General features: G+C 41.9%; 2 protein-coding genes across 18 annotated transcripts in view; both read left to right on the top strand.

The window, feature by feature from the left end:
* Positions 1-2340, top strand: part of IL1RL1 (interleukin 1 receptor like 1) — a 50099-nt gene extending 47759 nt beyond the window's left edge. For all 7 annotated transcript variants that reach the window (XM_081591467.1, XM_081591466.1, XM_081591463.1 and 4 more), the window contains one exon: positions 1264-2340. In XM_081591467.1, coding sequence (XP_081447593.1) covers positions 1264-1652 — 389 coding nt within the window. In that variant the 3' untranslated portion in view covers positions 1653-2340. The remainder of the gene's footprint in view (positions 1-1263) is intronic.
* Positions 2341-6404: 4064 nt separating this feature from the next.
* The window catches only part of IL18R1 (interleukin 18 receptor 1), a 38962-nt gene continuing 30447 nt past the window's right edge, over positions 6405-14919 (top strand). For all 11 annotated transcript variants that reach the window (XR_014082398.1, XR_014082397.1, XR_014082394.1 and 8 more), the window contains exons 1-2: positions 6405-7080; positions 13466-13551. Coding sequence is in view for 3 of the 11 variants with exons in the window: in XM_081591472.1 (XP_081447598.1) it covers positions 13494-13551 (58 nt within the window). In the remaining 8 variants the exon portion in view is untranslated. The remainder of the gene's footprint in view (positions 7081-13465; positions 13552-14919) is intronic.

The following is a 14919-nucleotide window of genomic DNA, read 5'->3' as shown; positions in this document are numbered from 1 at the left end:
TGGTCCTCCAGGTACACAGCTTGGGCTCCATAACCGTTCCCACCCTTCACACCTGGAGGGTGACTATCACTCTCTGATGTCGCCAGTTGTGGAGGTATGTGCATCTCTCATTGATTTCCCTTGGCTCCGCCCACATCTTGTATAAACTGTCCTTTCATTAAACTCAGTGCTTTCAAGTATTCTGAGATTTCTGTTGGGATCTACTGACACCAGGTCTCTGGCTGGCACTATTCAACATTTATTTCCTGTTTCCAATCCTGTGGACTGGCAGTCTTTGGCCCCTGCTCTCTAAGAATGTCTGGCCTTTTTTTTCTTCATGGTTGTACTTCCTTCATCACTCTGTTCCCTCCATGCTCTGACAGCTGTGTGATTTATATGTTTTCAGTCCACCCAGAAGTTAAGGGAAATCACCGTAGAGCTGATGGTCCATAAACAGTGACTTGACAAGGGGATCTCATCTTCCTTAAGATTTTCCTAGTTTGAACTGAATTAGCTTCTAAAACAGAGACTACTGGGGGTTGAGGGGAGGGGAGCAAAGTGGATCTAAGACTTCCTAGAGAGTTGTGTCAGTTCAGAGAAGCAAAGGTTCCTGAGTTTGCGCTCTTTAATAAGATAGTTAACATTCTAAGTCAGAGTGAGAGTAGCATGGAAGTATATACCTTACAATGTATAAGATAGGTGGCTAGTGGGAAGCTGCTGTACAGCACAGGGAACTCAGTTGGGTGCCCTGTGATGACCTAGAGGGTGGGATGAAGCGGGGGTGGGAGGGAAGCTCAAGACGGATGGGATATGTGTATACTTACGGCTGATTCATGTTGTTGTACAGCAGAAACTAACACAACATTATAAAGCAATTATCCTCCAATTAAAATTTTAAAAATTTTAACAATTCTAAGAGCTTTTGCAATATGTAAACTAATATTCTAGGAAGATAATGTGTAGACAATTCCTCTGTCCATGGAATTCTCCAGGCAAGAATACTGGAGTGGATAGTTGTTCCCTTCTCCAGGGGATCTTCCCGAACAAGGGATCCAACTGGGGTCTCCTGTATTGCAGATGAGTTCTTCACCAGTTGGGCTACCAGGGAAGCCACAACGTGTAGACAATGAACCTGAATTCCAAGTCTCCTGCTATGTAACTGTAGGTTCCCACTTAGCTGAAGAACTCTGGATTGCTCTGCCTGGGAAAGGAGAGGGCTTGACACTCGCACGGTGACAGCGGTGTACGGGCCCTTACCTCTTCCGCCGTGTCTTTTATCACTAGATGTAGCCAGCACAGTGGAAACCAGCATCCGGTTGAGCAGGCGGCACCTCTTCATCCTTACTCCCAATATCGTGCACAGCAAGGAGTTCACCTACGAGCGGGAGATCGCCTTGCACAGCGCCCTCATTCAGCAGGACTCCAAGGCCATCCTCATTGAAATGGAGGCTCTGTGCCTGCCTGGTGGCCTGCAGTTTGAGGAGCTTCAGGACTCCCTTAAGCATCTCATCAAAGTGCAGGGGACCATCAAGTGGAGGAAGGACCATGTGGCCAACAAGCAGTCCCTGAATTCCAAGTTCTGGAAACACGTACGGTACCACATGCCACCAGTGCCGAGCCGACTCCCCAGGAAAACTCCAAGCTTGGCATCCTTGAACACCCAGGGGCAATAGTGCTTGCTTTGATGGCGAATGCATCCTGTGCTGTGGATGTGAATTTCTCCTAACTGGGTCACGCTGTACCAGACACTGAGCTCCAGAAATAGGACTACAGAGGAGGGATTTCAGACCTCAGGCTTCACGCTCTAACTTTGCTTCCCTTTCTCTGATTCTGGGTGCATGCAGAATGCCCAGGGATTCTCAGCCTCAAGCTCCCTGACTCCTAACCTCACATTCCATCTCCCTTGGCTAGTCCTCCACTGTGGTTTAGCATCTTCTAGCTACTCTTCCTCTCTCTCATTATTTAATTTTCTCTCTCCTTATTCCTTGTCTATATTACATATTTTGAACATAACTGAAAGTTTTAGAATTAAATTTTCACGTAATCTTAAAGAACACTCAGATCATCTCTAGCGGAACACCGGTATTAAATCATCCTCACTTTGCCAGAACATGTTAGAGTTTATTTATTCAACCAGATGCTTAATTTTTATCATCTCAATATTGCCAATTTTGTTGGCGTACCTTACTCAATTACCCAATTGTCATTATATTTGTTATTTTCGATTCTAAAATTTATTTCATATGAGAGAAATGAGAATAATCATACCAAACTCCTTGTATTTCTGTGCTAATCAAATGAGAAATAAAAGTATTTAGACCAGAGTAAGAATTCATTAAATAGCGACAACTTGTTAAGACATTTTCTTGTAGTGTGGATTTTATTCTATGTCCTCTTAAGCAGGGGTCCGCAAACTCTAGGATCTAATGCCTGATGCTCTGAGGTGGAGCTGATGTAAGAATAGTAGAAATAAAGTGCACAATAAATGTAATGTGCTTGAATCATCCTAAACCATACCCCCCACCCCCTGTCCATGGAAAAATTGTCTTTCATGAAACCGGTTCTTGGTGCCAACAAAGTTGGGGATCACTGTTGTAAACAGTAGATTCTCTCCAGATTCACTACCACCTAGAATGACAGAGGCTTTTCTGATTTATGAACACAGGATGTTTTGGAACTGATTTTATTTCCTTCTTTGCATTAACTACTTGAAAGCATAAAGCTTAATCTGGAATCTTCCTATAACAAATACATGGGATATCATAACAGGGAATTGAAAATAATCTCTTCCCTGGCTTCAAAATATAAGAAACTGAAAAACTGGATGTAATAAAAATTTCAAATGTCTGCTAATTCTCACCTTACTAATCTCTTTGGGAGGGGCAGTTCCTTTTCAGAGAGAAGTCAGGTAAGAATTTTTTCAGGTTTACCTATTCATTTTTTAAATCACCAACTGATTAGCAGACATTTAAAATTTTGATTATGCCCAACTTATCAATTTTTGTTACATGGATAGTGTTTTCTGTGTCCTAAAAAAAATTTTTTTTTTTTGCTTATCCCAAGGTCATGGAGAAATTGACCTATGTACTGTTATGAACTGTGTATAATTCCAGATTTTATGTTTAAATCTATGGTCTATTGCAAATTAATATTTGTATATACAAATATCCCCCCATGCTGCTAAGTCACCTCAGTCATGTCCGACTCTGTGCGACCCCATAGATGGCAGCCCAGCAGGCTCTGCCGTCCCTGGGATTCTCCAGGCAAGAACACCGGAGTGGGTTGCCATTGCCTTCTCCAAGGCATGACAGTGAAAAGTGAAAGTGAAGTTGCTCAGTCGTGTCCGACTCTTAGCGACCCTGTAGGGATATCCAATTACTTCAGCAACATTTGTAAAATACTTTTCGTTCCCTACTGAACTGACATAGTATCTTGGCTAAATAGTTATAGACTATATATGTGAAAGTGAAGGTTGCTCAGTCGTGTCTGACTCTTTGCGACCTCATGGACTGTACAAGTCCATGGAATTCTCCAGGCCAGAATACTGGAGTGGGTAGCCTTTCCCTTCTCCAGGGGATCTTCCCAACCCAGGGATCAAACCCAGGTCTCCCGCATTGCAGGCAGATTCTTTACCAGCTGAACCACAAGGGAAGCCCAGACTATATAAGTATGGATCTATTCTTTTATTTTCCACGTATATGCTCATGCTAATATGACACTACCGAGATTACCATTGCCTTGTTGTAAACCTTCAAGTTGGTTTGATTCCTCTTTGTTCTTTAAGATTGTTCTGACTATTCTAGATGGTTTGCATTTTCATGTGATTTTTAGAATGTGTTTCAGTTTTTTTGAAAACTCCTCCTGTGATTGAATATACAGAATCTATAAATTCTGTAGTTTGTGGAGAGTAGATATCTTAACAATGAGTCTCCCATTCATTGACATGGTCTAGCCCCCCATTCACTGAGTTCTTTCCTATCTCCTAGCAATATTTTGTAGATTTCGTAGTAGATATTTTGCATATCTTTGAAAAAAAATTATCCATTGATATTTGATTTTTTATGTTTTTGTAAGTGCTATCTTTCTAACAAAGTTCATTTTCCAAATTTCCATTATTAGTATATAGAATTGCAATCTGTTGCACTAATGGTCCAGTAGCGAGCGATGAGAATGAAGACAGAACACGGAATCTGGTGCAATGAGTCAGGGGATCTGCAGCCTCTATTGGACTGAGGTGCAGAGTCCACTCTGAGTCCAGCTTTTATTCCTAATTGCAGACTACAAGACTTTCTCAGATCCCAGATCTTTCTCAAGACACATGCTGCATTAATAACGTACTCCTAAATGTCATGGACTACACTGACACAGTCCAGATCTCCTTGTTTTCACCCCAGGCCTTTCCCTTCTGGGCTACTCTTGGGAACAGTTAGCAAGTGTGTAGGCAGCGTTCATACCTGACACTGATCCGGTGTTCCAAGGTCCATGCTTTTATGATCCCAGTCATACTCCCTTCTGGGTCTGGCCTTGGGGTTTGTAACAAGGAGATTATTCTTAAGGAAAACATGAAAGATAATCATTAATATTGTTTCTTAATATATGCTATTTTTCCAAGTGCTATTTCTGTGAAATTTCTCAAAGCTGTGAAAGTACATTATTAGGAATTCCCACTACACAATCGATTTCTGTATATTTACCTTGTATTCTGTGATCTTGATAAATTCATTAATTTTTTTTCCAACAGGCTTTTTTTTGTAGATTTCAAAGGGTGATCAACATAAAATTATGCCCTCTGTTAAAACCAGTAGTTTTATTTCTTTCTTTCCAATCTTTATGCCTTTTATTTTTATTTCTTTACTAATTACAAAAGATTGTCCTAGGTGAGAGCTGACATCTTTATCTTGTCCCCCATCTTAGGAAAATGCCAAGCGTTTCACTATTAATTATGTAGTTACACTTAGCTTTCTTATAGGTGTTCTTCATCAGAGTAAGAATGGTCCCTTCTGTTCCCAATTTTCCTAGTCTTATTAATCAAGAAACAGTAGTGAATATTGCCAGTTGCTTTTTTTTTTAATTGCATTTATTGAGAAATCCTATGGTTTTTCTCTTTTATTAGATGAATGACTTTGATTGGATAAAAAGTATAAAAATCACTCTTTTTAAACCCTTTACCTGTCTGCCCTCAGAGAAGGCAATGGCACCCCACTCCAGTACTCTTGCCTGGAAAATCCCATGGATGGAGGAGCCTGGTAAGCTACAGTCCATGGGGTCGCTAAGAGTCGGACACGACTGAGCGACTTCACTTTCACTTTTCCCTTTCATGCACTGGAGAAAGAAATGGCAACCCACTCCAGTATTCTTGCCTGGAGAATCCTAGGGACGGCAGAGCCTGGTGGGCTGCCGTCTATGGGGTCGCACAGAGTCGGACACGACTGAAGCGACTTAGCATACCTGTCTGCCATGGGTTTCATTTCTCATTTTTGTTTGAAAGATACAATCACAGGCCAGTCTAAAAATACATCCTGAGTTCCATCTGCTGATTTTTTAAAAAATGCACAATGTGGGAGTTGAGAGTTAAAGTTGTATTTGGGGCAAAATAAGGACTGCACCCCTGAAATAGCGTTTCAGATAGTTCTGAGAAACTGCCGTGAGGAAGTGAGGGGAGGAGCTAGGATATTTAGGAGTTTTGCAACCAAGGGCAGGTAGTTGGGAACATCAAATGATTACTGTTAATTAAAGAAACCAGACGCGTCAGGTTAAGGAATTTAGCTCTTTTCTATGTGTGGGAAGATGCAAGAGTCTGGGCTCACTGAAATCATTCCTTTGATGTGCATCTCAGCTGTCTGGGGGTCATATCCTGTGTTTGCACGTCCTGAAGTGCCTCAAGGTTCACCTTAGGGAGCAGCTACATTCTGATGACAGCTAGATGGCAGGTATTCTTTTCTTCTAGAGTGTCCTTAGGGCTCACACTGGAGGGCTGAAATTGGGATGACTGTGGCATCCTTATTTACTGATATGGCAGGAAATGTTCCATTTCTCACATCACACCATAAAAACTTAGAAACACATCTCCTTCGGCCTCCTTTTCTTCTAACCCTTTTAAAACTTCAATTTAACACCTCTGTGCTTCTCTTTTACTTCCCAAGAGGGAACACCCATCCTTCAGGCTTAGCAGAAAGCCTTAGGACCCAGCCAGGACCCCAGGGCTTGAAACACCAGGTCCTCCGCACGTTTGGTTAGCCTCGGGGAAGCCGGGCCCCCCGGGTTGGGACTCCTCTTCTGCCTCCATGGGGTCACCTGCAGGCCCAGTCCCTTCCCCTAAAGCGCAAATGCTCTCAGTCCAAAGACTGACTCCGCGGCTCTGGAGCAAGCTGCCCGCTGCGCGCAAGGTGCGTAGGAGCTGCCCACGCGCGCCCCCTCCTGGCCTCGGGGGCCGCTCGCCAGCTTCGGGGACTAGGCGCGCCGCCCCTCGCCGCAACCTCCTCGGCCCCGGGTGAAGTGCCGGTTTTCCAGCTGCGCACCTTCGCCCGGGTCAGCGAGCCGCTCCCCGGAACCCAAGGGCGGGGCGCCCAGCGACAGGACCCTGTATCCCGAGCGCGGAGAGGAGCGCGCACTCCGCTCCCTGTGCGCCGCGGACCGGGACACCCAGGACCCAGAACGCGCCGAACCTGGGACACACGGACTCTAGGAGCCCCCATCCGAGGAGCATCCCCAAACTGGGAGAATCCCGGACCCGGAGCGCCCCCACGGAGGAGAAGCCAGACTCAGAAGAATCCTGACCGGAGCAAACCCGGACGGGGAGCATCCCAGACCCAGGACACGTCCCCCGGCCTCGGAACAGGAGCAGCGAGCACCCCACTCGCAGCTGAGTTCTGCTAGATTCTTTTTCTTTCTTCATGCTTTCCGTTCCTTTTTTTTTTTTTCTTTTCTTTTTCTTTTCTTTTTCAGCCTTTTCTGTTTGCCTTCGCTGTTTAATTACACTTGCGGCTCCTCCTTTCTTCTTTCACGGTGGGAGAAAGGCAGCAGGTATTGTTTCTCGCCTGCCTCCGCCATCCAAACGGTGTGGAGGAAGCCCCCGCCCCAGCCTCGGGACCCCTTCTGAAGGTAAGAAAGACCTGTCTTTTTCACTTTCACCTTCTTCCACTGCCCTCTGCTGCCAAGAGGGCAGCCAGCCTCTGTGACAGCGTTTCTGAAAGATGAGTTAAATATGTGTGCATATACATATGACGATGTATGAAAGTGTTAAGTCGCTCAGTCGTGTCTGACTCTTTGCAACCACATAGACTGTAGCAGGCTCCTCTGTCCATGGAATTCTCCAGGCAAGAACAGATCGAACGGAGTCTCCTGTATGTGTCTCCTGCATTGCAGGTGGATTCTTTACCGCTGAACCACCAGGGAACCCCGTTATATGTTATGCATATAATTTTAACTATTAAGTATATGTGCATACTTTTATGAATAGTTGGTGATTCAGCATCATCAACTTTCCCTGATAGTATAATTTTAGAGCCTAAAACCGTCCCAATTTTTTTTTTTCTAGAAAGGTGAGAACAGGGAGAGGAAGTGAGAGTTTTCATTTATCAAGCAGTTACTTGTGTCTGACACTGTGTAGAAAACTTTTAGATGCTTCATTTTCGATTTAGCCTCCCACAGGCCAAATGAAGTATGCTTCTTTTTTTTTTTTTTTTTTTGGCTTGCTTTAGGATGTTGTGTTGGTTCTGCTGTACAATAAAGTGAATCAGCTGTATGTATACATATATCCCCTCCCTCTTGAGCCTCTCTGCCCCTTCCCCCTCTAGGTCATCACAGAGCACTGAGCTGTGCTCCCTGTGCAATATAGCAGGGTCCCACTAGCTATCTATTTAATACATGATAATATATACATGTCAATCCTAATCTCAATTCGTCCCATCCTCCCTTGCCCTCCTTCTGTGTCCACATGCTGGTTCTCTATGTCTATGTCTGTATTCCTGCCTTGGAAATAGGTTTATCAGTACCATTTTTCAATATTCCACATATATACATTTAATATATGATACTTGTTTCTCTCTTCCTGACTTACTTCATTCTATATGACAGACTCTAGGTCCATCCATGTCTCTACAAATGACCCTATTTCGTTCCTTTTAGTGGCTGACTACTATTCCATGTAACCCACTCCAGTATTCTTGCCTGGAAAATTCCATGGACGGAGGAGCCTGGTAGGCTACAGTCCATGGGGTCGCAAATAGTCGGACACGACTGAGCGACTTCACTTCGCTATTCTATGTAGTACCACATCTTCTTTATCCATTCATCCGTCATTGGACATTTAGGTTGTTTCCATGTCCTGGCTCTTGTAAATAGTGGTGAAGTATGCTTCTTAAAAGGAGGGGGACCCGAGCACAGAGAAGTTCAGTAGTTTACCCAAGGGCATCCAGCTACTAAGTAACAGATTCCCAGATTCACTCCTAAATTCTCCTAATGTCAAAGCCTTTGCCTTTAACTGAGTTGCCTCCAAGGGTTTTAGAACCCCAGCAGCTGTACAGCAGTTATCAAATAGATGCCTGGGCTGTGTCTTCAGATACAGGTACCTAAGCTCAGTTGATTGATACACCACACCCATTTGGTGCTGTTGTCCTGGGATCTGGAACCCCACTTCCCAATACAAGGGCCTTGGATGGGCTGGGAGGGAGCACTGGTTCGATCCCTGGCCAGGGAACTATTGATAAGATCCCATCTGCTGCATAGCTCAACCAAAAAAAAAAAAATTACAAAGCAAAAGAATGATAGATTTGAATGCATAAATATAGAATTGTCCATAAGTTAAGACATCAAAACAGGGATTGAAAAGGAAAACTATGCAACAAATTGAAATTTTGAAACAAATTTCTTAAAAATTTAAGAACTGGATAAAAAAAGCATGACAACATGGATATAAAATAACTGAAAATACATGATTGGTATTTTGCCTCATTTATATCAATAGAACCACTCTAGTACTCTTGCCTGGAAAATCCCATGGTCGGAGGAGCCTGGTGGGCTGCAGTCCATGGGGTCGCCAAGAGTCAGACACGACTGAGCGACTTCACTTTCACTTTTCACTTTCATGCGTTGGAGAAGGAAATGGCAAGCCACTCCAATGTTCTTGCCTGGAGAATCCCAGGGACGGGGGAGCCTGCTGGGCTGCCATCTGTGGGGTCGCACAGAGTTGGACACGACTGAGGTGACTTAGCAGCAGCAGCATATCAATAGAAATGTAGGTTAGTAAGCCATGAGATACTATTTTACCAATTTAAATACCCAATTAGATTTAAAGAAGGGGAGAACTCAATGCTAATGTGGGTGTAGTAGAGGAATATTGTTTTGTGCTGGTATGTTAGCCGCTCAGTCATGTCCGACTCATTTGTCACCCTGTGGACTGTAGCCCACCAGGCTCATCTATTTTTCCAGGCAAGAATACTGGAGTGGGTTGCTGTTCCCTTCTCCAGGGGATCTTCCTGGAGGAGACCGAGGGATCGATCTAGGTCTCCTGCATTGCAGGCAGATTCTTTACCAACTGAGCCACCAGGGAGGCCCAGGTCTTGTGCTGGTGAGGAGTATGAATTATTACATTTCTGGGTACAGTTTGGTAGTATGCATGTATCATGTTTAGAATATATTCTTTGACTCATAGCTATACTGCCATATAGTAGCACCAAGAAAAAAATAAGAAATACAGAAAAATATTTGGTTGGCCAAAAAGTTCCTTCTAGTTTTCCATACAATGTTACAGAGAAACCTGAATGAACTTTTTGGCCAACCAGTAATAGTAGCTCAGTGATATTTATCACTCACCAGACACTTTGCAGCAGTAGCTCGTGTAACCTTCACATTTCTGGGAGGTAGTATTGTTATTCCCTTTTATGGATAAAAGGATTGAGGAGCAGAGATGGTAAGTGACCAGCCCAATGTTATTTGGCTACTAAAGAGTAGAATGAGTTATCTATTTTATACATACTGTTGATAGTGTATATGGGTCAATCCCAATCTCCTAATTCATCCCACATGCTCCCTTTTCCCGTTGATATCCATATGCTTGCTCTCCACATCTGTCTCTTTCTGCTTTGTAAATAATATCGTCTGTACCAGCTTTTTTTCAAATTCCACATATATGCATTCATATATGCCATTTGTTTTTTCTTTCAGACTTACTTCACTCTGTGCAACTGTCTGTATAAACATAGATGACTAATGAGCACATACTGTGGAGCACAGGGAACTCGACTCAGTGCTCTGTCATGACGTAAACGGGAAGGAAAAAAACCAAACAAGGGATATGTGTGTGCGTATAGCTGATTCCCTTTGCTGTGCAGTGGGAACTAACACACTGTAAAGCAGCTGTGTGTGTGTGTCGCCTCAGTCACGTCCAACACTTTGTGACCCTGTGCACTATAGCCCGACAGGCTCCTCCATCCATGGAATTTTCCGGGCTAGAATACTGGAGTGGGTTGCCGTTTCTTACTCCAGGGGAAGCAACTATACTCCAATAAAAATTATTTGTTTAGAAAGGGTAGAATGAGGATTCAAATCCAGCCAGTCTGGTACCAGAGGCTGTACTCCAAAAACTGATCTATGCTGCCATACACAAGAAGATGGCCAGAGTCATTTTATAGTAAAATATATCTTGTAAATTATCAAATATCCAAATAAGAAGGGATATCATGTGGTAGTTAAATTCATAACAAAGAGTATTTTTTGACACAGGAAAAGGATATCTCATTAAGTAGCAACTGCAGGATATGAGATGATTTTAAATCTTAATTATTTGAAAATATACAGAAAGAAGTACAAACCAATGCTAAAGTATGATGCACATTGAAATTATTTTCTTCTTTTCAGTCTTTATTTTAAAAATGTTCCATAATGGGAACACATTGCTTTAGAGACCAGAAAAATTTTTTCAAAGAAAGAAATAAAAAGAAAAATTTAAAAATTATGAAAAGGCAAAAAAAAAAAATGGTATCAACATTAAACATAACACTAAAAATACCCACCAAGCTTCCTATATGTAAGAAATGTAATACTTATATCCTCCTAAATATATCTTATTGATAAGTACCAGGGTGTCTATGACATTTATCAGAATAGCTTTTCTTTTGGAAATGACTTTCATAATTTAATATCTTAATGTTTTAAATTCATAATAAGTACATTAAAAATTTTATATATACACATATAGAGAGCAGTGAAAATACCAGCTAATTTATATACTGGGATCTTCACATGTTGCATATTGAAACTCAGAGTTAAATCATCAGAATGCTGAATAATCTCGTAATAACTTCATCTCTTAGCAGACCTTGAAAATTTAAAAAATAAACAAAAAAAACCCCAGCAGTGTCCTTTACAAGGCTGTGTTGACCTCAACCAGAGGAAATGAAGTTTTTCATTCTACCTGAGATAAGAGGATAGAGTTAATAATAAAATTGTGTGTGTGTGGTCGAGGGATTGATTTCAAACCATAGATGTATTCTAATTTGGTTATGATCAGTTGGTACTTTCCACTCATACTATATTCCTTTGTCTTTACATTATTGCTCATTCTCTCTCAGAAATTACATCAAAGTCTTGGTGATGTTATTCCTAAGGCTTAATGTGAATGATTTGGCAGGTTAGCCATTAAACTTCATTGAGGATTCGGGCATTAACAATATCCTAAGAGCCTCTTGATGAAAGTGAAAGAGGAGAGTGAAAAAGTTGGCTTAAAACTCAACGTTCAGAAAACTAAGATCATGGTATCTGGTCCCATCATTTCATGGCAAATAGATGGGGAAACAGTGACAGACTTTATTTTTTTGGGCTCCAAAATCACTGCAGATGGTGACTGCAGCCATGAAATTAAAAGATGCTTACTTCTTGGAAGAAAAGTTATGACCAACCTATAAAGCATATTAAAAAGCAGAGACATTACTTTGCCAACAATGGTCCATCTAGTGAAGGCTGTGGTTTTTCCAGTAGTCATGTGTGGATGTGAGAGTTGGACTATAAAGAAAGTTGAGCACAGAAGAATTGATGCTTTTGAACTGCAGTGTTGGAGAAGACTCTTGACAGTCCCTTGGACAGTTGGGAGATCCAACCAGTCCATCCTAAAGGAAATCTGTCCTGAATATTCATTGGAAGGACTGATGCTGAAGCTGAAACTCCAATACTTTGGCCACCTGATGTGAAGAACTGACTCATTGAAAAGACCCTGATGCTGGGAAAGATTAAAGGTGGGAGGAGAAGGGGATGACAGAGGATGAGATGGTTGGACGGCATCACCGATTCGATGGACGTGAATTTGAGTAAGCTCCGGAAGTTGGTAATGGAAAGGGAGGCCAGGCCTGCTGCAGTCCATGGGGTCACAAAGTGTCGGACATGACTGAGTGAACTGAACTGAATGGAGTGGCGATTAGTGAAAGAATTATTTGGGGCAGAGAGACTACCACACCTCTAGGAATCCTTCATAAAGATTTGCTCATTTAATCGCTCAGTACTTTTTGGAGATAAGCCTTCTTAGCAACACTATTTTGGTAATGAGCAAACAGGCCTTGTGACTTCTAAGTAACTTGCTCAAGTTTGCACAGCCTGTGAAGACTCAAGCAGGAATGCCAGCCCAGTTTTGTATGTCCCAAACTCCAAACTCTTTCCACCATGTTTCACTTCCTTTACAGGTGTGCATTATATAAGGAACATGGGTTTGTTTATGAGATATTCAGTCTTGATCTATGAACCCCAATGCACCCATTTCTGTATTGTGTCTCAATTTGTATTATAATTAGTCAAACAAAAGATGGGTTTGATTAGCATCAAAATTCAACACAGATTTGAGTTCATTGAGTCCATTTAGCTTAGGCAACTGGATTGTATAAAAGTTTGAAATTTGGGAGTTTTTCTATGGTCATGTGAGTATAGACTCACCTCTTCCTTTTAAACAAGTATTAATGAGTGCTTACTATGTGGGAGGCATTGACTTTAGTGATACAGTGATGAGCAAGATAAACGTAGCTGCCAACTTCTGAAAAACTTAGTTCTGAAAAGACAAAGGTCAATATTTAAAAATTCAACCCATATGAAGATTGTGATGAATATTTTGGTGTAGTGGAAGGGAAAAAAAGAAGCTTCAACGCACATACACACACACTTCCACACAGGCAGACTGTTTATTCACAGGATAGTGGATTTTCTGGAAATACTGTCGTCCTCACCTTTGACCTTCGAGGTCAGATTTAGTGGACCAGACCTAAAATACAGCAGGCTGTCTTACAAATTTGCATTTTTAGGTATTCCCCCTGTATTGCCTTGAAATTTTATTAATTCTACATGGCTGAAAGTTCTAAGGAACACTGGTGACTATATGAAGGGATATGAAAATTTGTTGAGCTAAATTTTTAGTCTGTATGCCAGAAGACTTTTAAAACCTCCTTCATGAAACAGGTATGCTTTTGTTTGAAAGTCTTGGCTGAATCTGTTTTATTCTGTTTTCCAGAGAAACCATTTGAAGCAGAATCCTAAACATGCATTGTAGAGAAATACCCCTGATAGTTTGGGTACTTATGTTTATACGCATCTCAGGTAAGTAATTATAATCAATCACAAGCATGCTTCATTGGTGTTCTTGAGGGAATATCAACGTTTTACTTATTTATGTGAAGGTGGTTACTAAAGATGTTGAATTTACTAAAATTTGTGATTTAAAATTTTATTTTAGAAAATTACCAACCCTTTGGTATCCCTGGCATAGAAAATAAGAGATTCATAGGAATGGAATCAAGTAAAAACTCACGTGAGGTTACTGATAAAGGAAAGATTCAACCCTGTGAGTTTATGTAGAGAGCAGGAAGTGAAAACTTTTATTCTGAAACACATTTGTCTGAGATTAGAATTGGCTTCATGTTATTTGAAACCAAAGAGATCACAACCATGCTTGTCACTGATTTTTACAAAGTTTTTCACATGTGATTTCCGACCCAAAGGGAGGTTATGTCATGGCTCCCTGGGGTTTCCCTGGTGGTTCAACAGTAAAGAATCTGCCTGCCGAGCAGAAGACCTGGGTTTGATACCTGGGTGAGGAAGATCCCCTGGAGGAGGGAATAGCTGCCCACTCCAGTACTCTTGCCTGGGAAGTCCCATGGACACCGGAGTCTGGTGGGCTACGTTTCATAGGGTCACAAAGAGTCGGACACGGCTGAAGCTACTTAGCATGCACGCGTATGTAGGTTATATCTCTTAAACTGGAAAATATATCAAACTTTTACTGACCTACCATCCTTTTAGGTGTCAGTTAAAACTAACACCCTCATTTACTCATGTATCACACCTTCTAAGTTGAAGTCCTGAGCTGTAAGTTAAAGATTTTGTAACAACCACCAGAAGCCAGATTGATGTTCATTAAGTGCTGTGCTTCGAGGTCGTTTTGACAGCCATGTTTTCAAAGAATCCTGCCATTGAAGCCACTTCCTCTCTACCTTGTGGTTAACAACACTGAATTAAAACCAGACAGTTGCTTTGAAAACTAAACCCTGACTATAGAGAAGGCACATACTTTGTATCCCCCCAGAGAACTGCTTGGTTCAATGTAAGGGTTCTCGTGTTCAAAATGCAGTCAAAGGGAGCTTCCAGAAGACAGGATAGGGAAAAAGTCCATTCCTGCCTACTTTGAACGATTGGAAGTGAAGAAGGAGGCGAGAGGTGACTCAGGATGACCCAAAGGATCCGATAAATCCCTAAAGCCATAGTGTCTGGGTTAGTTGAGAAGGAGGGAAGGAGAGAGAGATCTCAGAAAGGAGAAGTGACCCAGATTTGAGTAAGTCAATATGAATTAATCATCAGTATGAATTATATGAGTCAATTATTGATTATCCACATGATAACCTAGAGAAGTAATGGATTTACACACACATAGCCATACTTTTAACCATCCTCTCCCTTGCCCGGGGAATG

This window comes from Giraffa tippelskirchi, chromosome 4, assembly GCF_054371585.1.
Source record: "Giraffa tippelskirchi isolate mGirTip1 chromosome 4, T2T-mGirTip1v1.2.pri, whole genome shotgun sequence".
Classification (NCBI taxonomy): Eukaryota; Metazoa; Chordata; class Mammalia; order Artiodactyla; family Giraffidae; genus Giraffa; species Giraffa tippelskirchi.
This window is presented reverse-complemented; position numbering and strand designations above follow the sequence as displayed.